The sequence below is a fragment of the Meriones unguiculatus genome, chromosome 10, assembly GCF_030254825.1.
Source record: "Meriones unguiculatus strain TT.TT164.6M chromosome 10, Bangor_MerUng_6.1, whole genome shotgun sequence".
Classification (NCBI taxonomy): Eukaryota; Metazoa; Chordata; class Mammalia; order Rodentia; family Muridae; genus Meriones; species Meriones unguiculatus.
In genome coordinates, this window is record NC_083358.1 from 16,082,635 (window position 1) to 16,107,828 (window position 25,194).

Here is a 25,194-nt window from a genome sequence, read left to right on the forward strand (position 1 = left end):
CACAGAACAGCAAGAGGAAAAATAGTGGAAAATATACAGGATTGCAACTGAGCTTTAACTCTGAGGAGCCAGGGTTTGAGCTAATTACTCGTTGTGGGAGGAGGACAGAGAAAAAGGTCTGGTTTTGTCCAGTGGTGGGTTTAGTTTCTGTCTGTATGAGGTGAGGCCTGGGTTAGCAAAGCTTCCTCACTAACTAGTTTTTGTTTATTTTCCCTCTTTTTTAAATATTCCCTTCCACTTTTTCATATTCATGCATTTGAAAGTAAGTTTTGTGCTTCTTTCTTTCTTCCTTCTTTCTCCCTTTCTTTTATTTCTCTCTTTTTCTTTCTCTCTTTCTCGCTTTCTTTCAAAACAGAATTTCTCTGTGTAGCCCTGGCTATGCTGGAACTCACTCTGTAGACAAAGGTCTGCCTTTCTCTGCCTCCCAAATTCTGGGATTTGCAGGCATGTGCCAATCCCCACCCCTCCACATTCGTACATTTTTGACCAGGTAAATCCTAAGTGTCTTCTGGAAGATTGTGTAAATTACACAAGCTTTAGTTAAATTTATTTATTTTTATTGAAACAGGGTCTTGGCATGAAACCCAGGGTGGCCTTATACTTCAGGTAATTCTTCTGCCTCAGTTTCTCAAATGTTGGAATTACAGAAATGACCCACCAAACCTGACTTGAAAAGTTTTTGTTGTTGTTTTGTTTTGTTTTTTTGAGACAGGATTTTTCTGTGTAGTCCTGGCTGTCCTGGAACTCATCTGTAGACAAGCCTGGCCTCCAACTCAAGTGAGATCCAGCTGCCTCTGCCTCCCTCCTGAGTGCTGGGAGTAAAGGCCTGTGCCACCACTGCCTGGCTCTGAGTTTACATTTTTTAAAGAAAGTAACAGCCATCTAAATCCTTTACCTAGAAGTTAATGGCTGGCATTCTCTTAGAACAGTTTTTTGATCTTTTTTTCCCCTTGGGCTCCTTGCAGCTTTTCCCCCCTTGTGTTAAATACCATTCCTTTGAAAGTTATATATAAACCGTTGTTGGTTTATTTCCTTAAGATGGATCCAGAAAGGAGTTACTAGCTCAGAAAGCTTATGGCTATGGTTAAGGATCCTAAATTTATCTTGCCAAACCGCACCCCGGAAAGGCTACACTGATATGCTCTCCCAGTAGCCAGAGAAGTGGACCCCACCACAGATTTACAGGTCTCCTACAAAGCCCTAACTTCTGCATGTACTTAGGCTCTGCCCTGTTATTTGTGAGAGGAGAAATCTGCTTTATTTGTTGAGACGTGTCCAGTGTTTATCTGGACCTGTTATCAAGCCCGCACCTCTGGCCAGAGGCGTGTGCTGGAGGCGATGGCAGCTGCCGCTCCAGCTCCCAAAGCCACCTGTCCTCTTGGCCCCTCCCCACTCCGCTGTTGCTCAGGACGCAGCCGGGTCCCCCTGGCATCAAGCTGTCTGTTCGGAGAGTTACAAGGATGCCACCCGAAGAGGAGGGGGCAAGATAAAAGATTCAGTTTCCTGCACAAGGGCCTTTTGTCCTACCAGAAGCCTCTCCCCTCGGGACAGAGTTTTCGGTCCATTAGCGGGCCAAGCCGTGCCTCTGCCAGCACCCTTGATGACCCATCCTTCCCCCCCCCCCACACCTCCCGTGGGCGGGGTAGGGGGCCGGGGCCTGTCGGTGTGGTTCCCAGAGCCCACCTGTGCCCTCCCTCTTCCTGCCCTCGCCACCCGCCCTCCACCCCCAGGCGTGGCTCAACACTGTCACGGCTGGGGAAGATTGCGGAGCCCCGGGCCAACTGGCTGCTTTCTCTCCGCGCTCCCGCCCTGGCTCCCGCCGGCGGCCCCAGGCGAAGAGCCACCGCTGACTGAGCGTCTCATTGTGTGCGCCCCGGGCGGGCAGCGGAGAGCAGCGCAGCAGCGCAACCCGCAGCGCAGGTAGAGTGGGGCCGGGCAGGGGGCGGGGAGCGGGGTTGCTCCAGGCCGGGAGTTCAAGGGTCTCCGTGGTGACCCTGGGACCCCTGCACCCCAACATCTAGCTCTTACAGCTCTTCTGTTTCCATCCCTCGCTGGGACATCCATCTAGTTTTCTCCAAGTATTTCCAGTGTTAGTACCCCGTCGGGGGCTGATATCACCGGATGTCCCTCGCTGCGGGGTGGTAAGAACCGAGTCAGTCCCCCGCGGACTCACGGGGAAGATGAAGCACTGCCTGTGGGCTGTCTTAGGAGCCTTTGTTGAGCCTGGGGAGAAATCGGTCCTGCTCCGGCCACCAGGGCCAGTTCGGGGGCAGAGCATCAGGCTTTCTTTCTGGTAGAGGAGTAATCAGGTCTCCAGGTGGGTGTCCACTCGAGGAGGGACCGGGGCTGAGCTAGAGATGCAGCTGGCGGTGCTCCTCAGTCTGGCGGCTCAGTCAGGGTTGGTGGCGAGAGCGAAAGGTGTATGTCGTGTGCACGTCCGCGGAGAGCAAGTTAAAGTTTGCAGGGTTCTCGGTAAATGGTCAGCCAGGGGCTGCAGCCCTCCTTTGCCTCCTCTGCCTTACCTCCCCCATCTACTGGAGCATCCATTTAACCTTGCTTTTCTTTTTAACATTTACATCTGTTTTTTGCCTGCTTGTGTGTCTGTGCGAGGGTGTCAGATCCGCTGGAACCGGAGTTACAGACGACAGTGAACTGCTGTGTGGGTGCTGAGATTTAAACCCAGCTCCTTTGGAAGAGCTCTTAACCACTGGGCCACCTCTACATCTCTCCATAAACTTGCTTTTCAAAAGACACGGGTTTTTGTTTGGTTTTGGTTGGTTGGTTGGTTTTCAAGCTCACCAAGATCTTTGTCACAGAACGCATAAGAAAAAAAAAAAAAAAGGTTTTGAACCAGATCTAGATTTTGGGTTGCTGGCTTGCTTCTGGCTGCTCAGCCTTGAACACAGCAGCAGCCTCGCTTGGCCCTCAGTATCTGTGCTCCCCAAAATGTTGACTCCTTTCTCTTACCTCTTAAATAGGAAGCAAGACAGTTGAGTCTCACTTAAGGGAAGCAAACTCAGTTTCCCCACGCTTCAAAAGGAGGGGTTAAGGTTTCTGGGTTTTGAGGCCTGATTACTCTGTGTTGTCCAGGCTGTCCTTGAAGTCACTGGAGCTTGGGCTGGCCTGGCCTCAAACTCTTAAATCCTGGGATTACAGGTGTGTGCTGCCGTGCCTTTAGATAAAATAAATAAGGAAATAAACAAAATGCCATCTTTTAAAGAGGAGGACACTGAGGCTTGAACAGCTGGGAGGGCTTGGTTGACTGGAAGCTATGAGTGAGTGTAGGCCAGCTCCAGAGCTACTGGGAAGTGAAGGCTGTGGGAGAGCCCTGTGGGTGAGGTGACTTGTTATGGTCTCCTTTTACCAAAGAATCTGGCCCGGAGTGGTTTAGTAACTGGCTTGACACAGGATACAACCCCAGTGTGGCTTCCAAAGCCAGGCTCCCAGCCATTATTTCCTGCCGTCTTCTGTGTTATACTCACTGTACTGTCTCTGCCCGTTTGCTATCTTTTGTTAGAGTCATAGGGTCATCAAAGTCAGTCCGGGCTGCAGTACGAGGGTTTTTCTTACTCACAGAATTTTTGTTAGGTTCATAGAACATAATAATGACACAGATTACATGCCTCGTGTTATTTTAGGTGTTTTAGAAATATGAGCATCCCAGACTTCAGACCAAGCCCATAAGTTAGGGATATTATTTCCTTTGTTTTGTAGATTTAAACAAGCTTAGAGAGATTAAGTGACCTGGTCCCTCTGATGCAACAAGGTCCAGTTTCTAGCCTCACTGGAGGGGACAGGCCATGTAGAGCTGCAGAGACAGGACGCCATGGATGGTACGACATTATTCAGCACCCCCTAAGGCAAATCCTTATTGAAATTTCTCCTGTTATCTCTAAGCTAGCTTTTAGCTGTTTGTTTTTGTTTGTTTGTTTTCCTTCAAACCAGAATATGTCCTAAGGTAGCATTTGACTATTCTGTGTTTTGAATTTCTTTCTTCTCAACTAATCCTTGTTTAGTTATGTCACTGACTTGGGAGAATAATTTGCTCTTTTGAATATAAAGTCACTAAAATGTTAGGCGGGGGGGGGGGCTGTAGCTGGTCTTTTGCTACTTTGTGGGTTCTTTTTCCCACCCTTTATCCCCCCCCACCCGGTTTCACTCCCTGTCACTAGATAGGAGAGAAAGGAGGATAGAGGGGAGAGAGAGGGAGGAATCCTTGAATCGACTTTCTTCTTGTGTCTTCTTTGAGCATGACCACTAACTGCAACCAACACTCCCCCCCCATGAACCAACAACAACCTATGGGGGCTCTAGCATTTATAGAACCTCTAAAAAAGTTCCCAGAATTCCAAACATCGCACAATCGCAGAAACTATCGCAGCTGGCAAAACCACGCCTCTGTTACAGCACCAGGTAAATCACAGTCAGCTGCTGCGACACAGCCCCATGTCCCCACACCGGGATGAAAAGGAAAACATCTTCTTACAATATTTCTGTGGTTTTTTTTAAAGATGCCAAAATTCCAGATTTCTCACTGCAGAGGGCTGTGCTAGGTGGCACACATCTTTAATCCCAGAGACTCAGGCAGGATGTTCCCAGTTTGAAGCCAGCCCACTCTACATAGTACAAACAAACAAATATTAGTAACTCAGAGAACAGATGCTCTCTATAAATGCTCTGCCATGGAAGCACAAGGACAAGCTAAAAGTACAGCCCCTACCTGATGTCCTGTGTGTGTTGCTATAGGAAGGAGCCTTGTGGGTCAGGATCCCTCTATCTATATGAGCCTATGACTTTTAATGATTTTTAAAATATTTATCTTATGTGTATGTATGTATTCCCAAGGTATGTACGGTCACCAAATACATGAAGGAGCCAGGAGATTAAAAGAGGTGTTGGGTTCCTTACAACTGTTGTTATTGTCAGTTCTGAGCCAAAATGTGTTTGCTGGGAACCAAACCCAGGTCCTCTGGAAGAGCAGCAAGTCCTTTTTGACAGGGTTTCTCTGTCTAGCCCTGCTGTCTTGGAATTCTCTATGTAGACCAGGCTGGCCTTGAACTCAGATCCACCTGCCTCTGCCTCCCAAGTGCTGGGATTAAAGGTGTGTGCCACCATGCCCATCTAGTATACTTTGTTTTCACTGATAGTTCCTGGCTCAGAATACCCCCTCCAAGGCAGATCATAAACTAGAATTTCTTTTTCGCCCCAGGCCAGGGCATAAAAACTCAAATCCACCTCCCTACTCCTCACCCCTTCTGCGCCTTGGGGCTACCAGTTGTCCAGAAACTGTCTGACTACCTGCTCTGAATTAGATGGGTCTTGCTCTATTCCCCCATACCCTGGAGGAAGGAATGCTGCACAGAAAAGCCAAGAAGGATCTAGACTGGCAGGAAATGCCTCAGAGTGACTGTGAGCCATGGAATCTTGAGGATCTTTTCAGTAACTGGGATTGAACCTAGGCGTGCTTAACTGCAAACCATCTACCCACTGGGGTTTAGCCCCAGCTGTGGCCTAAACTTGGAGGTCGGTCTGTGAATCTGGGGTCCTCTTGCCTCAGCTTCCCAAGCAGCTGGGAATACAGCCTGGCTTTACAGACTGATTTTAATTCATTTCCCAAGAGATGGTGATTATAGATAGGGTCTCATGTAGTCCAGGCTAGCCTTCAACTCCTGATCCTCCTGTCTTCCCCTCTCAAGTGCTGGGATTACAAACTTATGTCAGCATGCCTAGTTTTGGGCAGTGCTGGGAATGGAGCCATGGGCCTTGTGCTTGCTGGGCAAGCTCTCCCAGGTGAGCCCCATCCGTAGACCCGAGATTGCAGAAAGCAGGATTCTTGCCTCCAGCAGCGGGACCAGCAGACTGGCCAGGGCCCCGGAGCAGACTTATCTCCTGTCAGAGCCTGGCCCGGCGGACCGTCTTAAAGTTTCACTGCATAGGAGGAGAGCCCGCCATCCCTGCCCCTAGGCTTCTCAAGTGGGAACTCGGGTCAGCTGGTCGATGGGCATGCAGGCAGCTCTTCAGGATGGAAGCATAAAGGAAGCATGAAGGCAAACTCCACCCATGACTTCTCTAACCAGCTAAAAATAATCATTCTGAGATTAGAAAAGAAAGCTCTCAAGCTGCGCATAGTGGCGCATACCTGTAATCCCAGTGCTGGGAAGAGACAACAGGAAAAGAGGAGTTCAGGTCAGCCTCAGCTATCTATCCATCTAAGGCCAGCCTGAGCTACATGAGACTGTCTCAAAAACAATAAAGACACCTGTAACTTGCCCATAGAAAAGGAAGCATTACTATTCAATGTTATTCGGTCCATACTTCTTTTTTCCATTTTCTTCTGTGCTTTTTAAATTTATTTTTCTGATTTTTTTTTTTTTTTTTTTTTTTTTTTGTGACAGGGTTTCTCTGTGTAGCCTTGGCGGTCCTAGACTAGCTTGGTAGACCAGCTGGCCTCAAACTCAGGGAGATCCATCTGCCTCTGCCTCGTGAGTCCTGGGATTACAGGGATGCATCGCCGTACCTGGCTTCCTTCTGTGTTTTTTATTAACAGCTTTCTCAAGATATAGTTCACATAGCTTAAAGCTTGTTCTTTTTAAATGTACAACTCACTGTGTATAATGTATTTAGTATTGCGAGTCACAAGTAGAACCACATTGAATTTTATGTGTATCCCCAACTCATTATTTTTCCTTGCCAGAGAATTCTCTTTACTTATTATCATCATCGTTATTATTATTTGTTGTTATTATTATTGGTGCATGTGTGCGCACACGTGTGTGGTGTGTTCAGGTGAAGGTGCATGCATGCCACCACCCATGTATGGAGGTCGCAGGACATTTTGGGGGAGACACTTCCCTCCTGCCACAATGGGTTCTGGGGACCAAACTCAGGTTATCAGGCCTACACAGCAAGTGCTCTTACCTGCCGAGCCATCTCCTTCGCCCTTGGCAGGGAATTTTCTATTGTGAGGTCTATGATAATCTTGCTTATCAAGATTATCTGATAAGCATATCAGATAGGTATCTGATAGGTATCTGAGGTGTTTTCTGATTTGGGGTTATTATAAAGAACACTGTTATGAAAACTCCTGAGCAAGCTTTAGGTGGACATATGTTTTCACCATTATTGGGTCTATAGTCTGGACTGGAATTACTGCATCATGAGCTGACTCCATTTAGCCCTCTGAGGAACTGCCAGACTGTTTTCCACAGCGCTGGTTTCCATTCTCGTCAGCACTGGATGGGGGTTCTGACTTCTCTTATTTCCACTAACACCTGTACTTTTTAAAATCCTGGCTCATGCTCGTCATATCAGAACTAGAGAAGTGGACCGTGAGCTCACAGTCAGCTTTGGCTACACACCAAGTTTCTAGGCCGGCCTGGCTGCACGAGACTGTCTCCAAAAAAAAAATTTCTTTCCTAAAAATTCTCTCCACCCTTCTTCTTCTCCTTCCCTCCCCCTTCTTCTTTTTTCCTCTCCCCAACTAGCTTAGTACTACACGCTCCTTAACCACTCTCCCACATCCCTAGCTTGTACTTTTTCTTTTTGACCACTGGCCTTGAACTCACGGAGATCCACCTGCCTGCCTCTCCCTCCCTGAGTGCTGGGATTACAGGCATGTACCACCACACCTGGCTCTCTCTTTTTAAAATTTTGTGGGTTTTTTGTTTTGTTTTGTTTTGTGTTTGTTTGTTTTTGATTTGTTTTGTTTTGACACGGTCTCACTACATAGCCTTTACTTTACTGGAAAGAGGTATGTAGACCAAGCTGGCCTCAAACTCATGGAGTTCCACCTGCCTCTGCCTGTGAGTGCTGGGATTAAAGACATGCCCAGGCCCCTCCCCCTTTAAAAAATTACATTTCTGGCCAGGAATGTGCACCATAGAAGTCAGAGCACAACTCCTGGAAGCTGGTTCTCAGAACTGGAGAGTTGGCTTAGTAGTTAAGAGCACCGGCTGCTCTTCCAGGGGACGCGGGGTTCAATTCCCAGCACCCACATGGCAGCTCACAACTGTCTCTAACTCCAGTTCCAGGGCCCTGACACCCTCACACAAACATTTAGGCAAAACATCAATGAACATAAAATAAAAATACCTTTTAAAAAGAAGAGGAGGGGGAAGAGGAAGAAGAAGAGGAAGAAGAAAGAAGGAAGAAGAAGAAGAAGAAGAAGAAGAAGAAGAAGAAGAAGAAGAAGAAGAAGAAGAAGAAGAAGAAGAAGAAGATGGTTCTCTTGTACTATATGACCTATGACCCTAGGGATCAAACTCAGATTGTCAGGCTTGGCAGCATCTGCCCTTTACCCTCTGACCCATCCTCTAGCCCTTTCACTGCTCTTTTTTTCTTAACAGCTGGCCTACCGGGTGATTTGCATTTCGCTCGTGATGAAGGATGTACTTGTCATTTGTGTATCTTCTGGGGGAGGGGGAAGTCTTCTTAATCCTTTACCCATTCACAGGAACTCATTACTACTGTAGCTGTAAGTCCTTCTCTAGATCCTCATTTGTAGCTGTCTTCCCCATCTGTTGGTGCCCTCTGGTATCTGTGCATTTTAACATAATTGGTACTACCTGGAGAAACTTTAGGGCCCACAGCACGAAGAAATGAGGGTCAAACAGGCAACTGGTCCCCATGGAGCCTCTGCAGGTGGTCTGCTAGGGTTCAGATTCTGACTCCGCTGCCCTGTGGACCCTTCACGGCAGCTGAAGTCTGAATCTTCCTAAACTTCCCTTCCCTCCCCTGTGATAGGGGCAGTGATGGAACCCACTTCCTCATTTCAAGGCTCATCTCAGAAAATAGGGCTTGACCTGCAGGAATCCCTCAAGAAGTGGTCTTTTCTATGCTGCCTCTTTTTCTTTTCTACATAGTCTTGGCTGACTTGGAGCTCACTATGTGGACCATCCTGCCTCTCTCTGCAAGGATGAAAGGCATGCACCACCACACCCAGCCTACTGAACTGCCTCTTGATCTACCATGAGACTAATTCCTCCCCTCTTTATTTTTTTCTTTCAATTTCCTTTTCTCCTCATTCCCTTTTCCTGTCCATCATTGTCCCTGAGGAACACACTGGCTCATCACAGCAGTTCTGTTTCACTGGTCATCCTTGAGGCGTGATGTTTACTGATTTCCTCACCTAGAATCTGGTGTGCCCAGCCTTTGGGATTCCTGAGCAGAGATGGCCTCCAGCTGACACCAAACTGAGAGAAATCTGAACCTGCTGGTATTCTGTTCCACTCTCTTAGATTGCGTGCCAGGGCTGGGACAGGCTGGTGACAAGAGGAGCTGTCTAGTGGAGCTTGGCTGGAAGTTCCTGGGCTCCAGCTCAGCGCCTGTGATGATGGCACACATCCCTCGCCCTGATCTCAGGTTTCCCATCTGCAGAGCAGACAGAAAACAGCCACCCCCATCTCTCCCAGGCCGTGAAATAGGAAGGGATGTCTAAGGAATACCACAGAAAGAAATGCAGGGCGAGAGCCTAATTAATTACTCCTTTTAGACCTGGATGGTGAGGTGTCTGATTTCAACTCACTAAACATTTTCTTTAGGTCATGTGCTCATTTGGCCTCACCCCACAACCCAGGCTGCCCTTTAACTCTTCATTTTAGCCCAGGCTGGCCTCAAACTTACAGTAGTACTCTCGCCTCAGCCTCTAGAGGGCTGAGATTATAGGAACGACTGGCCATACCTAGCTCTCATGTGGCCTTTTAATTTTTTTTCCTGACATGAGACTCACAGTCGCGTTCAGTTGTTTTATTGAAATGTAGCACCTCAGAAAAGAGCGAAAGACACAGAGCATAAAAGTATCCTGATGGCCATCCATGCGCTGAGATACAGCATGCATGCTCTACACAACAAGTGTAGGATATAGACTGGTTTCAAACCTCTGGTGATCCTCCTGCCTCTGCCTCCCAAGTGTTGGGATCACAGGCATGGACCACCACGCTGGCCTGATGGTGTCTTGTTTTGTTTGAGTCATGGTCTCATTTAGCCCAGGCTGGCACAGAACCCCTGGCCTTTCTGCCAGGACCACGGGTGCGCAACACCACGTCACACTGATGGGTTGCCACTGATACATTCGTGCATTTAGCACCACATGGAGAAATGGCCAGCACCCACTGGTATCTAGCACCTAACCAGAACTCCTGATTGTCACAGAAAACTCAGCTTGCACTGGATGTAAGCAAGAAATGGAAAGCTTTCTCCAGAGGAGAATCTGCTCATCTGGATCCAGAAGTTCAGAAGATGCTGTCAGCTTGGTTAGGACCTTCGTTATTTCTCTGTGCAGTTCTCTCCTGCGTTGGCAATTTCTCTTTCCCCCTTGAAGACTAGCAGGTGTTCTGTTCTTTTTTTTACCTTTTAGATTTATGTTTATTTCATTTTGTGTGCCTGATTCCGGCGGAGGTCGGGAGGGGGTTGTTCAGATCCCCCTGACTTGTCTGTGGGCCTCCATGTGGATGCTGGGAATGGAACCCGGGTCCTCCGCAAGAGCAGCACGTGCTCCTGACCTCTGAGCCACCTCAACAGCCCAGGAGTTCCATCCTTGTTTTTTTTTTTAAAGATATATTTATTTATTATTTACACAGTATTCTGCCTGCATGTATGCCTACACACCAGAAGAGGGCACCAGATCTCACTATAGATGGTTATGAGCCACCATGTGGTTGCTGGGAATTGAACTCAGGACCTTTGGAAGAGCAGCCAGTGCTCTTAACCTCTGAGCCATCTCTCCAGCCCCAGGTGGTCCATTCTTAAGCTACTTCTGGGTGAGGCCTGGGGGTAAGTATGTAGATAAGCCAATCTTGCAGCATTCGCCCCTCAGCAACCAGGGTGTACTGGATCTACTGCTTCCAAATTGTTGTTCAGTATTCACCAGGAATAGAAAGTCTTTATTATCTAGCTGATGACTGAACTCTGGGTGTTGGGGATCCCAGCGTATCCCCAATCCTTTCTCAGAGTGAGCTTTTAAGCACAAAAAAGCTTGTCCCCAGTTGACATATGTCACTTAACAAGAACAGTTAACCAGAAGTGTAACTATAAAAGCCAAAAAAGCAAAGTTAGTCCATTTAGAGATTTTCCCAGAACTATAATCCCAGCCCTCTGTGAGTTCGAAGCCAGCCTGGTCTGCAGAGTGAGTTCCTCAATAGCCAGGGCTAAACAGAGAAAACCTATCTCAGCAAACAAACAAACAAACAAAAATCTTGATCCAGAGCTAACTTGTTTGCTTTTTTTTCATTTCACTAGCAGTAACACAGCTCTTAGACAGCTAAGCCATCCTGTGGCTACAGGGTCCAATTGTTTGGACACATACGTCACAGGGCATTTTTATGGCCCCAAACTTTGGGTTAACACCCCCCCCCCCGTCTTTTGTCTTTTGTTTTGTGGACAAACAGATGAAAAGATTTTGAGACATCTGGAAATTCCAGGGCTGGAGCTGAAGTCAGAGCTGTTTTTAAAGCCTCAAGCTCCTTTTATTTAGTCTCCGTCCAGATGAGGGGCTCAGTGCCCCTCCCCAATGCCTTGTGCTGGTGTCTAGAGGCCTTGCTCTTTCCACAAACTGGAATCCAGAGGCAGCAGGATCAAGCTGCACCGAGGAACTGTTTCTCAGTCTTTGGAGTTGGGATATGAAGGATGACAGCAACCCTACTCTGAGATACGCTCCTTTTGCCACCTTTAGCTGGTTGGTAGCCAAGATAAGTAGCTTTCTACAAAGCTGGACCTTCTTAGCTGACATTTTGTAGCCCAGGGTCTGTAACTCTGGCGGCAGTCCCTCAATGGCCCCTTTAAATTGTTTTAAATTAATTTATTTTTATTTTATGTACATTGGGGTTTTGGCTGCATATATGTGTGAGGGCGTTGGAGCTCCTGAAATGGAAGTTACAGAGAGTTATGAGCTTGCCATGTGGGTACCAGCAGCCCAGGACTGAACCCCAGGTCCTCTGGAAGAGCAGTAGGTGCTCCTAACCACTGAACCATCTCTCCGGCTGGTCTTTAGTGGCCTTTTTATACCCTGTTTTCCCAAGAATCCTTTGAGGAAGGAAGGCAGGAAGTGTGCATTTATTGTCTCTAAATCCTGGGGCAACCTGGTCCAGGCATGTTGCCTTAACCTCCCATTGGGTCTGTCCATTTAAGAGCCAACATGAATTGACTCACCTCAGCCTGTGGCAGCTGAAGAACACTGCCTTACAGGTCCAAGAGAGGGTACACCTGTTTCTCTGGTAGAATCAGACTCATGAGAATTAGAGGTCCCAGGTTTCCTCATAGACAGGAGAGGTATATTCCAGGGTGACTGGCAGGGCACCGGTATGCCTGTCTCTAAGCCAGGTAATATAATCTTTTTAATATAAAATATATCTTTTTGTTTTTAGGATGATTGGGCACTGTTTGATCTGGATGGGAGTAGCTGAACTAGTTAGTTGAACAATTATAGGAGCTTGATATTAGACCAGTCCTGGGGAGTTGGTTTCTGCCTAGATCGCTGGGAATCTTTGTTGTCGGTCTGAGAGCTAGTCTAATTGTGTCTTTTGATTGGAGGCAGAACTTTCAGCTAGCAGATAGTCTTCTGACGGGCCCAGGGCAAGACACCAGCATTTATTGCATATCTGTCTCATCATCAGAGAAGGCAACCATGGCTTTCAGTTCATTCAAAAGGTCTTGCCTCAATCAGTTCTCTGATGTTAAGCACCCTTCCGGCCAGCTCCAGCAACTGAGACCTACTTATACCTTTAAATTGTTCTAACTTTTACAGCTTTTCTAAGATTTCTGGGCCTGACTAGGTGACAAAGGAAATCTTTTTAGCAGCTGTCTTTAATCCTTTTTAAAAAGACCTAGCGGAAAAAATTTTAAAGTCTCCCTGGTCAGTGTTAGACAGAAGGGAAAAATTGGTTCTGCCCAGGCTGTGTTGTCTGGAAGCAATTCCCCCTGCCCTGCCCAGTGATTTTTTTTTTTTTTTAAATAATGGTGGCTCTTATGGATCACTGGTTTAAAAAGAGACATAAATCATGAAAGAGAGAGAAGTGGAACCTCTTTTCCTTCGGGTTCAGCCTGGAGTCCTTCCCCGGGCTGCTTAGAGCAGGCATCCAGTGAAGTAGAGGAAATGTTCACCCAGGGAACTTTTTCCCCCTCCCTGTGTGCATTTTGCTTAGATGGCAGGGGTCCCTGGATGAGAGGCCCAGCTCCTCCCCACCCCCACACAGGGACCAACCCTGACAATAAGCAGGAGACAAGCAATGAGGTTTTTTTGGGGGGGGTTTCTCTGGTTGACGGTGGCAGGAGGGGCGCAAGTCTTAAACTGGGAGGAGGGTCTCACAGCAGGGAAAGCCACTGGTCAGTACAAGGAAACAAAACTGATAGACAGGCACACTGACACACAGTAAAAACAAGCCAGGTGGCCCCCACGCAGTCACACATACCTCACCTATGTGTCCAAACCGAAGGCACCGCCACCAGAGTTACCTCCTAAGGGGACAGACCAGGCAACTTTCTAATTTGTTTCCTTTGAAGATGGAGGTGTCGGGACCCCCCAGGCTGTAGGCGGCAACTGATCCACCCAGGAGCCTGGAACATCCCTAGATCGTCCTCTTACCAATGCTTTCTTCCTTGCTGCAAGGGGCTCTGACACCCCTGTGTCTCCAGGTCTGGTCTCTGGGATCCCTCTGTGCCTGCGGCAATGTTGCGGGGTATTCGCCAGAGAAGACTGCTCAGACGCGTGCACTAGCCAGCCGGAGACTGCACTGGGTGTTTGAGATCCCAGCACAGCAGCGGCTGAGCCGTTCTCAGTGTGAGCTTTTAGGCACAAAAAAAAAAAAAAAAAAAAAAGTTCTGGGTTGACATACTTCACTGAACACGTACAGTTAGCCGGAAATAGAACTACAGAAAGCAAAAAGCAAGGTTAGTGCTTTTAGAGATGTTCCCAGAACCGTGGACATTGATGGATGAGGCCTTTGTTTTCAGTTTGGCAGGTGGTGCTGTCTACGTGCTGAGTCTTACAGCCTGAATGGTACGTCTGTCATGGAGTCAGTTGTGCTAAGGTCTGGCTGGGGCCCTGTTAGAAAACCATGGGCACTTCAGAATGAATAAGCAGTGCTGTGCTTCCTTACAGAAAATCTAATGGCTGTTTATTTGTCTGGTTGGTTTTTGTGGTTGCTTTTTGTTTATTGTTTTTGAGACAGTTTCATTTAGATCAGGCTAGCCTTGAACTCCTGATACCCCTGCTCACCTCTCAGATACTGGGATTATGGGTACCCGCCACCATACACCCAGCTTAGAGGCTGTCTTGGAAAGAACACACTCCTAGTACATGTGGTCATGGTCAGACAGCTCATGCATTGCCAAGCTCTACACCAGATCCCTGAGAACTTAAAGACGCTTCAGAAAAACCACAGCCCCAAGCCTTGTGCTGCCTGCAAGCAAGAAGAAGAAATGGGGGCTGGAGAGGTGGTTCAGAGGTTAAAAGCACTGCTGTTCTTCCAGAGGACCTGAGTTCAATTCCCAGCAACCACGTGGCTCACAACTATCTATAATGAGATTTCCTGCCCTCTTCTGGAGTGCAAGTGCACATTGCAGACAGAACATTGTATGCACAATAAATCTTTAGAAGAAGAAGAAGGTGGTTAATGGCATAGGGCAGAGGGGCATGCCTTGGGAGACCCTGGCAGTCAGTTACATCAGAGGAAGCTGAGATTCCAGGTGGAGACAAGCTTAGGGCTATACAGCAGAGGGAGGATCTGGGGCCTTGGGGCCTGGAAGCTCTTTTGATGAACCCTGGTGTAGAGGATTCTGGGTGGGAATTAGCAGCACATTTGGAAAGCTGAGTAGATGGTTACAATCAGATTTAGATAGTCCTGAGGCAATGTGCACACATGCACACATACACACACACAGATGGACTGGCAAAAGCAAAGGGGTGGAGTAGAATCCAGGAAGGAAATAGACATGACCCTTCCAAGCTTGAGTGTCTGGGCCATTCACTGGGACCACCATCTCTCTGGTCTTTGGTCTTTTGATCATAGATGAGCCTCCCCTGCTTTTTTTTTTTTGATTGATTTAGTTTTATGTGTATGAGTGCATGTGTGTGCACCGTGGGCATGTCTGGTACCCATGGAGGCCAGAAGAGGGAGCCAGATCCCCTGGAACTAGAATTATGGGTGGTTGTAAGTTGTGAATGTGGGTGCTGGGAACCAAACCCAGTCCCTCGGCAAGAACAGCAAGTGCTCTTAACAACGGAACCATCTCTTGAGGCCCCGTGGGTGAGTCCTAATGTCCACAGCTAGACTGTCAACTCCATCAGGACATTGACTTGTCTGCATTAGGCCCTCTGCACTGAGGCTCTCGGTTTCTCCTGTCTGTTTTCCATGTTCTCTCTTTTTATTCTGCTTCCCATATTCCTTCTATTGTGTTCACTCCCCTTTTTATAGCTCGAAGGAGATCTACTCTCAAGGAAAACAGTCTTATTATGGTTTTTGTTTGCTTTTTTTTTTTTTTTTTTTTAGGACAGGGTCTGGTGTAGCCCAGAATGCCCTCAAGCAAACCTCCTACCTCTTCCTCTCCAAGTGCTAAGATTACTGGCATGAGGAAATAGGTACAGCTTTTATTAGGTTTACTATCAAAGATAATAACCTTTTTCATTAAAAGGAAATGTCCTCTTAAGTACACTGAGTGTTCTAGCTGTCAACTGCTTTTAAAAATCATATCTTCTATTTTTTGTTTGTTTGTTTTTCCGAGGCAGGGTTTCTCATTGTAGCCTTGGCTGTCCTGGAGCTCACTCTGTAGACCACGCTGGCCTGCTGGCCTTGAACTCACAGGGATCCACCTGCCTCTGCCTCCCAAGTGCTGGGATTAAAAGCATGTGCCACCATCACCTGGTACCCCTGGGACCTGTCTATGTCTTATTCTTCTACCCACCATCGCCACCAAGATAACATTCCATCACTAAGCTACAACCCTTTGCTGGTCTTTGCTGACTGTATATTCCTGTGCCTGAACTCTAGTTGCTTCAATGAAAATAGACAGGGATAGTTATCTCCACCTTCTAGGAATGTTGAGAAGGTAAAACTTGACCATGAAGGTAAAAATACATGGCTTCCACCTTCTGGCAATTAACCTGAGTGGGAACACTGGAGTCCCTATGAGCTAATGCCACATAGGACCTGCTGGGCTCATAGAGACCCTGTGTGGCTATTTCGAGTTCGTCCTAGTTCCTGAGTTCCAGGAACAGGGTCAGATGACACTGCCTCTAGTACACGAGTCACTTAAGAAGAGCTCTGGCTTTCCTAGAACACAGGTGACAAACACTTTGGCTTGGGTCAGGATGAAGTCGCTCCTGCCTTTGGTTTGGGAGAAAGCAGGAGAGCGGTCAGAAATGGGAGAGACCTTCAGGCTGCCGTTAGAAGTGCCAGGAACTTATAAACTGGAGTCCTGAAGCTAGGGTCCTGGCCTCCCCACACTCTCCAAGCCTTGAGTGCTCCAATTAAATGCCTGAGATCATACAGGCCACTGCAGGGGCATTTAAGTTAAATCGCTGTGTAAACACAGAGCAACCAGTGCTTGTTGGCAAATCTGGTGACTCATGCAGAACAGACAGGCAGTTACCCCGTCTTCTGGGTTGTCTAGGGTTGGGTGTATGACCCAGGGAGACCCTCAGAGTCAGCAGGTGAGACAGATTTTAAGTGTTCTCTATCTGCTCCCAAGACCTCCCGGTGAGAGGAAGGCAAAGAGAAGGGATGGGTTCAGGACTCAGACCTCAGGTCTTCTCAGTGGTCGTCTCCGTAGAGAAGCAGGTGAGGTGGGAGGAGAATGCTACAAAGGCAAGGAGGAACGTCCCAGTCTTTTCCTCTCAAAGAAAGCAAGCCTGGGAATGTTTGCAGAAGCCAAAGGTACACAGACAGGAAAGTCTAGGGTCTTGGGGTGTGGAAGCTGGGCCTAGTGTTGCTCTTACCTGCTGCACAAATGTGACTGTTAAAGGGAGCAAGGTTTGCTAGACATCAGAGGTAAAATCTATCCTAGAAGATATGTAAGTGACCTCAGGTTGGCTCACTTTCACAGAGACACCCCCACCCCCATGCCAACCTCACAGGTCATCCCTCACAGCAACCCTGAGAAGTTAAATGTCATCCTAGCACTTGGGAGGCTGAGGCAAGAGGGTAAAGGCCATGGGAGCAGGGCTTGGTGACTAGGGTGCTGGTTTAGCATGTATGGCAACTCAGGTTTGACCCCAGTACCTCATACACCAGGCAAGGTGATGCGTGCCTCTCCTCACATATGGAAGGAGGATCAAAAGGTCACATTCAAGGTCATTCTCCACACAGAGTAAATTTGAGGCCAAAGATTTAGAGAAGGTATTAACGCTCAGATCAGGCTTTATGGCTCCTGCCTGGCAGTTTGCAGACTCAATCAAGGCACCAGGGCAGTCCAGCAGCTCCTACTCATTTGGAAAACTGCAGGGCTGCGCTGTCCCCCTCCTGGAGAGCTTTCTGGGAGTGTGGGGCTCTCTCCCTTCTGGGGCTCTGACTAGTCTTCCTCCTGTGTTCTCAGACTTGAAGAACCTTCCATGGATTAGTGATCAACACAGCAGCTCTCCCAGCCCTAGACAGCAGTGAGTACTCAGCGGGCGGGGGAAGGGCACACCTCCGCTCTGCCTCTCTGCTTCTCTACCTCCTCCCCAGGAGCACTTCCCTGGGCGCTTCTGAGACATGGCTTCCAGAGAACACCCTCCTTCTAGAGTCCATCTTAGCTTCAGCACTTTCTCCACAGAGGTGATGGCAATGATATTGTCTAACTAGTTTTGTGTGTGTGTGTGTGTTGAACCTGTGGTCCTGGGCATGCCAGGTAAGAGCTCTACCGCTGAGCTATATCTCCAGCCCTTTGTGCTTGCTTCTTTTCTTGACTGAAAGTCATGTCACGTGGACTTGCCTCAGCCTTGCTCCGTAGCTGAGGGTGACCATGAACTTCTGGTCCTCACAGGTCATCCCTTGTTGACCTGGTTGCTTGTTTCCCAGGTGCTAGGGTTACCGGTGTGCATTGTCATACCTGGCTTATGCTGAGCCTGAGACTGAATGCAGGGTTTACTGAGCTACATGATTCCTCCCCCACCCCTCATTCTTTGTGTGTGTGTATGGGGGGGGGGTTGGGTGTGTACATATGTGGAGGGCAAAGGACAAGGACAGTTTTTGGGTATCAGCTCTGTCCTTCTACCATGTGTATCCCAGGGATTTAAACTCAGTTTCTCAGGCTTGGCAGCAAGTGCCTTTACCCGCTGAGCCATTTCACCATGTCCTGCTTATTTTTAATATTTAAAAAACAAAGCAAAACTGTGCTGCTTATTCATCATAATTAAAAAAAAATCACACAACATGAAAGCACACCATACTGTAAAGGTTCCAGCCTTTAGCCATGGGGATTACTACACTCTCCAGAAGCCCGTATTACCCCCCTTTAGCTGATGGGTAAATAGAGCTACAGAGAGATTGCCTGGCCCTAAATGTCACAGAGCAGGAAGTTAAGAGGCAGGGGGCCGAAAAGCCTGGCGACTTAGACATGGCCCTCTCGTAAAGGTGATCCGTAAGAGGGACTCTTAAGCAAAAGGCAGGAATTGTGTTTGAAAAAATTGTAGATGATATGCCAGGTGCGGTAACACATACCTGTAATCCCGGCAGGTAGGAGACGGAGGCAGAAGGCGCAGGAGTTTATGGTCCTCCTGTAGAGACATACAGAGAGCAGCCGGCAACAGGCAGAGGTTGGGCCTGGGATCGAGCTCAGGCCAAGGTAGCTAACCCCGTCCCTCCCTTTCCATAGGCCCTAGCCAGAGGCATGCGGCTGCCCCGCTTCTCCAGCACTGTCGTGCTCTCACTCCTGATAACCCAGACCTGCATCCTGGTCTTCCTGGTCTCCCGCCAAATGCCGTCGTCCCCAGCAGGCCGTGGGGGGCGTGTGCACGTGCTGGTGCTGTCCTCCTGGCGCTCGGGCTCGTCTTTCGTGGGCCAGCTCTTCAGCCAGCACCCGGATGTCTTCTACCTCATGGAGCCAGCCTGGCACGTGTGGGATGCCCTGTCTCAGGGCAGCGCCCTCGCGCTCCACATGGCCGTGCGCGACCTGGTGCGCTCCGTGTTCCTCTGCGACCTGGACGTGTTCGATGCCTACCTGCCCTGGCGCCGCAACGTCTCGGATCTCTTCCAGTGGGCGGTGAGCCGCGCCCTGTGCTCGCCTCCCGTCTGCAACGCCTTCGCCCGCGGCAACATCAGCAGCGAGGAGGTGTGCAAGCCCCTGTGCGCCGCTCGGCCCTTCGCTCTGGCCCAGGAAGCCTGCAGCTCCTACAGCCACGTGGTGCTCAAGGAAGTGCGCTTCTTTAACCTGCAGGTGCTGTACCCGCTGCTCAGCGACCCAGCGCTCGACCTGCGCATCGTGCACCTGGTGCGCGACCCGCGGGCCGTGCTGCGCTCCCGGGAGCAGACGGCCAAGGCGCTGGCCCGGGACAACGGCATCGTCCTGGGTACCAATGGCACGAGGGTGGAGGCGGACCCCGGGCTGCGCGTGGTCAGCGAGGTGTGCCGCAGCCACGTGCGCATCGCCGAGGCCGCCCTGCGCAAGCCACCGCCCTTCCTGCGGGATCGCTACCGCCTGGTGCGCTACGAGGATCTGGCCCGGGACCCGCTCAGCGAGATCCGTGGCCTCTACGCCTTCACGGGCCTGAGCCTCACGCCGCAGCTCCAGACCTGGATCCACAACATCACGCACGGCTCAGGGCCAGGCGCGCGCCGCGAGGCCTTCAAGACCACGTCCAGGGATGCGCTCAGCGTGTCCCAGGCCTGGCGCCACACGCTGCCCTTTGCCAAGATTCGGCGAGTCCAGGAGCTGTGCGCCGGCGCCCTGCAGCTGCTGGGCTACCGACCCGTGCACTCCGAACTCGAGCAGCGGGACCTCTCTCTGGACCTCCTGCTGCCAAGGGGCATGGACAGTTTCAAGTGGGCTTCGTCCACCGAAAAGCAGCCGGAGTCTTAAGAGTTTGGGTGGGGAGTCCCAGCTCTGACGGTAGGGTCTAGCGGAATATGATAAAGAACGGGCTTGGTGAACCCAAAAGCCAGTCAGCAACCAGCGCCTGGGAGTGGGTGGACTTGGCCTGTTCTAGGAAAGGACTGAGTCCGAATTCCTCATTTCTTTCTTCCCAGGTTATGGTTTTCCTTTGAGTCTTTTAGGATTTGGTTTCCCATCAAGCACTGCCTTAGGGAAAGTGAAGCCCCTCCCTTTTCCTTTGGTCACAGAAGCAGCCAGACTCCTACTAAAGTACCTCCTTCTCCTTTACCTTTCTCCCCTCTTTGGTCACACCATGCAATAGCGGAGAATGGTGTCCCAGGCCCCGTCAAGATTGGCAGGGTGCTGCTGCACGGGCTGGCTCCTAAAGTCTCTGTACCCGCCTCGCAGTTGCTCAACCCCGAGCCTTAGTCTCAGCCCATCAGAGACTTGGACAGTTATGTGCATGGTCAAGGAGGAATCAGAGAGGATGCCTCGGTGGTTTTGCCTTAGCCTATGCCTGAGCTTCTAGGAAGGAGCCCAGGCATACACCCCCAAGCCTGAGGAGGATGAATTTTTAATGAGCCTTTGATTTGTCCTGAGATGAAAGAGCCTGATTTGTGGGGAAGAGCATCATAAATAAGCTGTGTGGTCCAGATAAGAGCCTATCATGTTTGAAAGGCATCTTAAGAAGTAACAGGGATTGTGCGAGGGCACATCTTGAGGAGGAGGAAGGAAGGAGATGGATTCGCTCTTTGCTCTGAGGGTGGCAGTGGCTAGAGGGAATGAGTCAGGCTTGCACAGATCTGTCTCCTGTCAGCGACACCTAGATGTATTTGTTCCTTAGACACACAGCTAGGGCAAACAGTAAATGGGAAAATTCTGAGCAGAGAATCCAAAACCTACCCTGGAGGAGCCTAGAAGAAGGCAGAGAAGAGGAGGGAGAGAGCAGGGAGGTCTGGGCACCAAGCCAAACATAGCCAGCAGTGTCTGGGAGGCAAATGGGGGCAGGTCATGGGGTGTCTGGGACTCAGTCTTGCCAAGAGTTTAGAAGAAAAAAGGATGACTTAAGGGGTGGTTCTTGTCTTGCCTTGGTCCTTCCAGGATGAGTGAGGGTTTACTTCCTGCAAACCACACCCAGCCCTGACAGCAAAGCGCCCATTCAAGGGATGCTGGGAAGGCAGAAAGCTTAGTCCCAACCTCAGAAAACAAAAGCCAGCAAGTGTACAGTAAATGTTTAAAGGTAGAGCAGGCTTCCTTCCTCAGGGGAGGACAAGGAAGTGGATTCGAGTCTACGTTAAGCACTCACATCACGTGGCACACACTGATCTGGGAACTCTTAATTGTTGCCAGAACGTTGTCGTCGTCTGGGCTGCTGCTTCCTAATTCTCGGCGTAGGTGTGGCCTTCAACAAGTGGTGGACTTTAGGACAAAGGATAGGATACATGATCTGAAGGCTTAGGCTTTTTTTTTTCCTTTGGTGGGGGGAGGGGGACTCATGTAGCCCAGGCTTTCTTCAGACTGACCCTGGATTTAAGAATGCCCTGGAACATGGGTGTGTGTGTGCGCCTGTGTGTATACATTCATGCCTTATTCCTTTCCTGTTGCCATGACAAGACAACATGGCCACGGCACTGTGAAAGAAAGCATTTAACTTGGAGCTTGTGGTTTCCACGGGAGTCTGTGATCCTCATGGCAGAAAGCTTGGAGTAGTAGCTAAGAGCTCACATCTTGAGACAGAGAGCGCTAACTGGGAAATGGCTTGGGCTTCTGGAACCTCAAGAAACCCAACCCTTGAGCTGGAGAGATGGCTCAGAGGTTAAGAGCACTGGCTACTCTTCCAGAGATCCGGAGTTCAATTCCCAGCAACCACATGGTGGCTCACAACTATCTATAGTGAGATCTGGTGCCCTCTTCTGGCGTGCAGGTGCACATACAGGCAAAAGACTATATACAAAATAAATAAACCTTTAAAAAAACAAAACAAAAACCCCAACACTCCTCCAACACAGCAATACCTTATCCTTCCCAAACAGGTCCACCAAGATATCAACTATCTGGGCCTATAGGACCATTTGCATTCAAACTTCAGTTCACATGGATGGGTGTGTGCGTGTGTATGCCACAGCTTGCTTGCAGGTAGACATCAAAGGACAACTTTGGGTGTCCTCTCTTTCTACTTATTTTTCTAACTTAGTACTGTAAGCATGATCTGTGTGTGGGAGCTCATATGTGGAGGTCAGAGGCCAACTTTGTGGGTTCCAGGGATCAAACTCAGGTCACAAGCCTTTTATGTCAAGTGCTTTTACTCCATGAAACTTCAACCTTCTCCTCAGCTCTGGAGTGTGTGTGTGTGTATTGTATGTACTTGTTAGTGCAGGTGTGTACATGTGAAGAGCAGCCAGTGCTCTTAACCTCCAAGCCATCTCTCCTCCTCCTCCTCCTCCTCTTTTCTGAGACAGGGTTTCTCTGTGCAGCCCTGGCTGTCCTGGACTTGCTCTGTAGACCAGGCTGGTCTCAAACTCACAGAGATCCACCTGCCTGTGCCTCCCTGAGTGCTGGGATTAAAGGTGTGCGCCACCAGCGCCAGCTTCTCTCTCTTCTTTGAAACAGTCCTCTGTTGTTTTCCCCACAAAGCACAGCAAACTAGCTGGTCTGTGAACTTCTGGGGATTCTCCTGATTCCACCTGTTATTTCACTGTAGCTTTTATGTGGATGCTGGGGATTTGAACGTGGGTCCTCAGCACAGCAAATGCTTCTATCCACTAAGAAATCTCCATGGCACGGCCTAGAACTTAACATGGCCTCCTGCTGTTATGGGGTAGAGACCCAAAGACCATAAAGCAAAGTTTGAATTGAGAATCTATTAAGCAGGCTGGTGGAGAGAAACATGTTTCATAGAGCAGTGCCAAATGCATATTGAGGGAGTTTTTAAAGATGGGAACACAGTAAAACTACATCCTGGTTGGCAGTTGTGAGGGACACAAGCAAACAGTTTTAATAAGAACCAAGATCACTCATTCCAACCACAGGTTTTAATTGTTATTTTTTTAAAGATTTATTTATTTATACAGTATTTTGCCTGCATGTATTCCTGCTCACCAGAAGGGGGCACCAGATCTCATTATAGATGGTTGTGAGCCACCATGTGGTTGCTGGGAATTGAACTCCGGATCTCTGGAAGAACAGGCAGTAGTCTTAACCTCTGAGCCATCACCATCTCTCCAGACCCCAGCAACGGGTTTGTAGAACAGCGTTGAGTGCTTTCCCATGGGACTTTTCAGGGCAGAAAGCAGAAATCAAAATGGCTTCAGCTGAGGCAAGATGGACCTCTGCCCCATTTCGATGCCTCCAACTCCTGAGTGCTGGGATTAAAGGCTTTTTGTCTCCACACCTGGTTTATGTGGTGCTAGGGTTTCAGATAAGCTAGGCAAGCATGCTACCAAGTGAGAGCTACATCCCCCTCTTCATCTTTCAAGCTTAAGAAGCTTTGGGCTACCAGGCAGTGGTGGTACAAGCCTTTAATCCCAGCACTCGGGAGGTAGAGGCAAGTGGATCTTTGTGAGTTCGAGGCCAGCCTGGTCTACAAAGAAGTGCGTCCATGCCAGCCAAAGTTACACAGGGAAACCCTGTCTTGAAAAAAAAAAGGGGGGGGGGGGGAGAAAAGAAAATCTGTTTCTGAGTAAACCTCAGAGTGAGGTTCTGCCTCACGAAGGCCTCTGTGGGGAGGAGACCCCCAGGTGAAGACATCATCATCACCATATCTGATCAGGAGGCAAAACCTTCAACTGAGGACTTAAGAGGATGAAAAGGAAGGAAAATACGTTAAACTCAAAGTTATCGGACAGGATAGCAGTGAGATACATTTCAAGGTAAAAATGACAACACATCTCAAGAAACTCAAAGAATCATATTGTCAAAGACCAGGAGTTCCAGTGAATTCACTCAGGTTTGTCTTTGAAGGTCAGGGAATTGCTGATAACCATAGTCCAAAAGAACTGGGACTGGAGGAAGAAGATGTGATGGAAATTCATCAGGAAAAAATGGGAGGCAGGGTGTCACCTGACTGTTTAGATAATTCTTTGTATTTTTTTCCTTTTCCCTCAGTCCTTTTTTATTTTTAAAAATAGTTCTTCTGTAATGTAGTGTTCAGAATGAAAACTGAATACTGGCACTCCATGTGTTTAGAATGTCTGCTAATCTAAATTCTAGTGTCCAACATTCATTATTGGTTGTTTTTGTTGTGCTGATTTTTGGTGATCAGACCTCAGCTCCCTTAATATTGCCTGTCCTCTTTAAGAAATTTCATGTGTGCCGGGGGGGGGGGCTGCCCTTTTTAGGACTGCGCGCTTTCAGGTTTGTGACGATAAGACTGATCAGGGTGAGATTTCCTGTAACCTTCCAAATGGCCCTGATGCTCCCGCATGTGGTTGCTTCACTCCTAGACAGTGGCTTTCAGTGGGAGATGGACGTTCTTCAGAGAAATGAACTGTGGGAAAGTGGCCCTTCCTCAGCTTGAAGCTACTTTTAAAATCTGAGGGTCTGGACCAAAAGAAGAACATCACATTTGTAGTCAAGATGACAGATACAGTAAGAGTGACAACTGACTCCAAAGGTGTCTCACTGGAGAGAAAGACAGCATCTTGAGTACCACAGTCTTGTCAGAAGATCTCAGAGGGGTTCTAACCTTCATCAGTAGTTTTAAAAGTTACTCATGCAGTGTGTAAAACAGACACTGCTCCTTTTGATTCTGTCTGTAGGTTTTTTTTTTTGTTTTGTTTTGTTTTTGTTTTTGTTTTTTTGCCTGACATGGGTTTTCAGAGGACATCGTCTGTACTAGCTTCACTAAAATAAACAATATTTGTAAAAACAATAAAAAAGCCTGTTTCTGCCCCTGCTTCAATGAGAGCTTTTCTTTCTTTCTTTTTCTTTCTTTCTTCCTTCCTTCTCTTTTTTTCCTCTCTTTCTTAGTTTTTCCAGACACGGTTTCTTTGTGTAGCCTTGGCCATAGTGAACTAGCTTTGTCGACCAGGTTGGCCTCTAACTCAAAGCAATTGCCCTTCCTCTGCCTCCCTGAGTGCTGGGATTAAAGTTGTGCGCCACCACATCTGGACAATATAAGCATATTTAAAGTCCTAATTTTATTTTAATTCTTTTTGTTGTTGTTGTTACTTTGACAGGGTTTCTCTGTGTAGCCTT

General features: G+C 48.6%; 1 protein-coding gene and 1 pseudogene across 3 annotated transcripts; both read left to right on the forward strand.

Annotated features, from left to right (window-relative positions):
* The first annotated feature begins 1,581 nt into the window (after positions 1-1,581).
* On the forward strand, positions 1,582-23,692 carry LOC110554751 (carbohydrate sulfotransferase 5). 3 transcript variants are annotated; one of them, XM_060391937.1, is made up of 3 exons: positions 1,582-1,920; positions 17,524-17,584; positions 18,784-23,692. In XM_060391937.1, the coding sequence occupies exon 3, from the start codon at positions 18,799-18,801 to the stop codon at positions 19,984-19,986; it is 1,188 nt and encodes a 395-aa protein (XP_060247920.1). In that variant the 5' UTR covers positions 1,582-1,920; positions 17,524-17,584; positions 18,784-18,798; the 3' UTR covers positions 19,987-23,692. The 3 variants fall into 3 exon arrangements, with proteins under 3 accessions (XP_060247920.1, XP_060247921.1, XP_060247919.1); XM_060391938.1 differs by lacking the exon at positions 17,524-17,584; XM_060391936.1 differs by lacking the exons at positions 1,582-1,920; positions 17,524-17,584 and adding an exon at positions 17,591-17,744.
* LOC110554742 (small ubiquitin-related modifier 1-like) lies at positions 20,034-24,923 on the forward strand (annotated as a pseudogene).
* Positions 24,924-25,194: the final 271 nt, after the last annotated feature.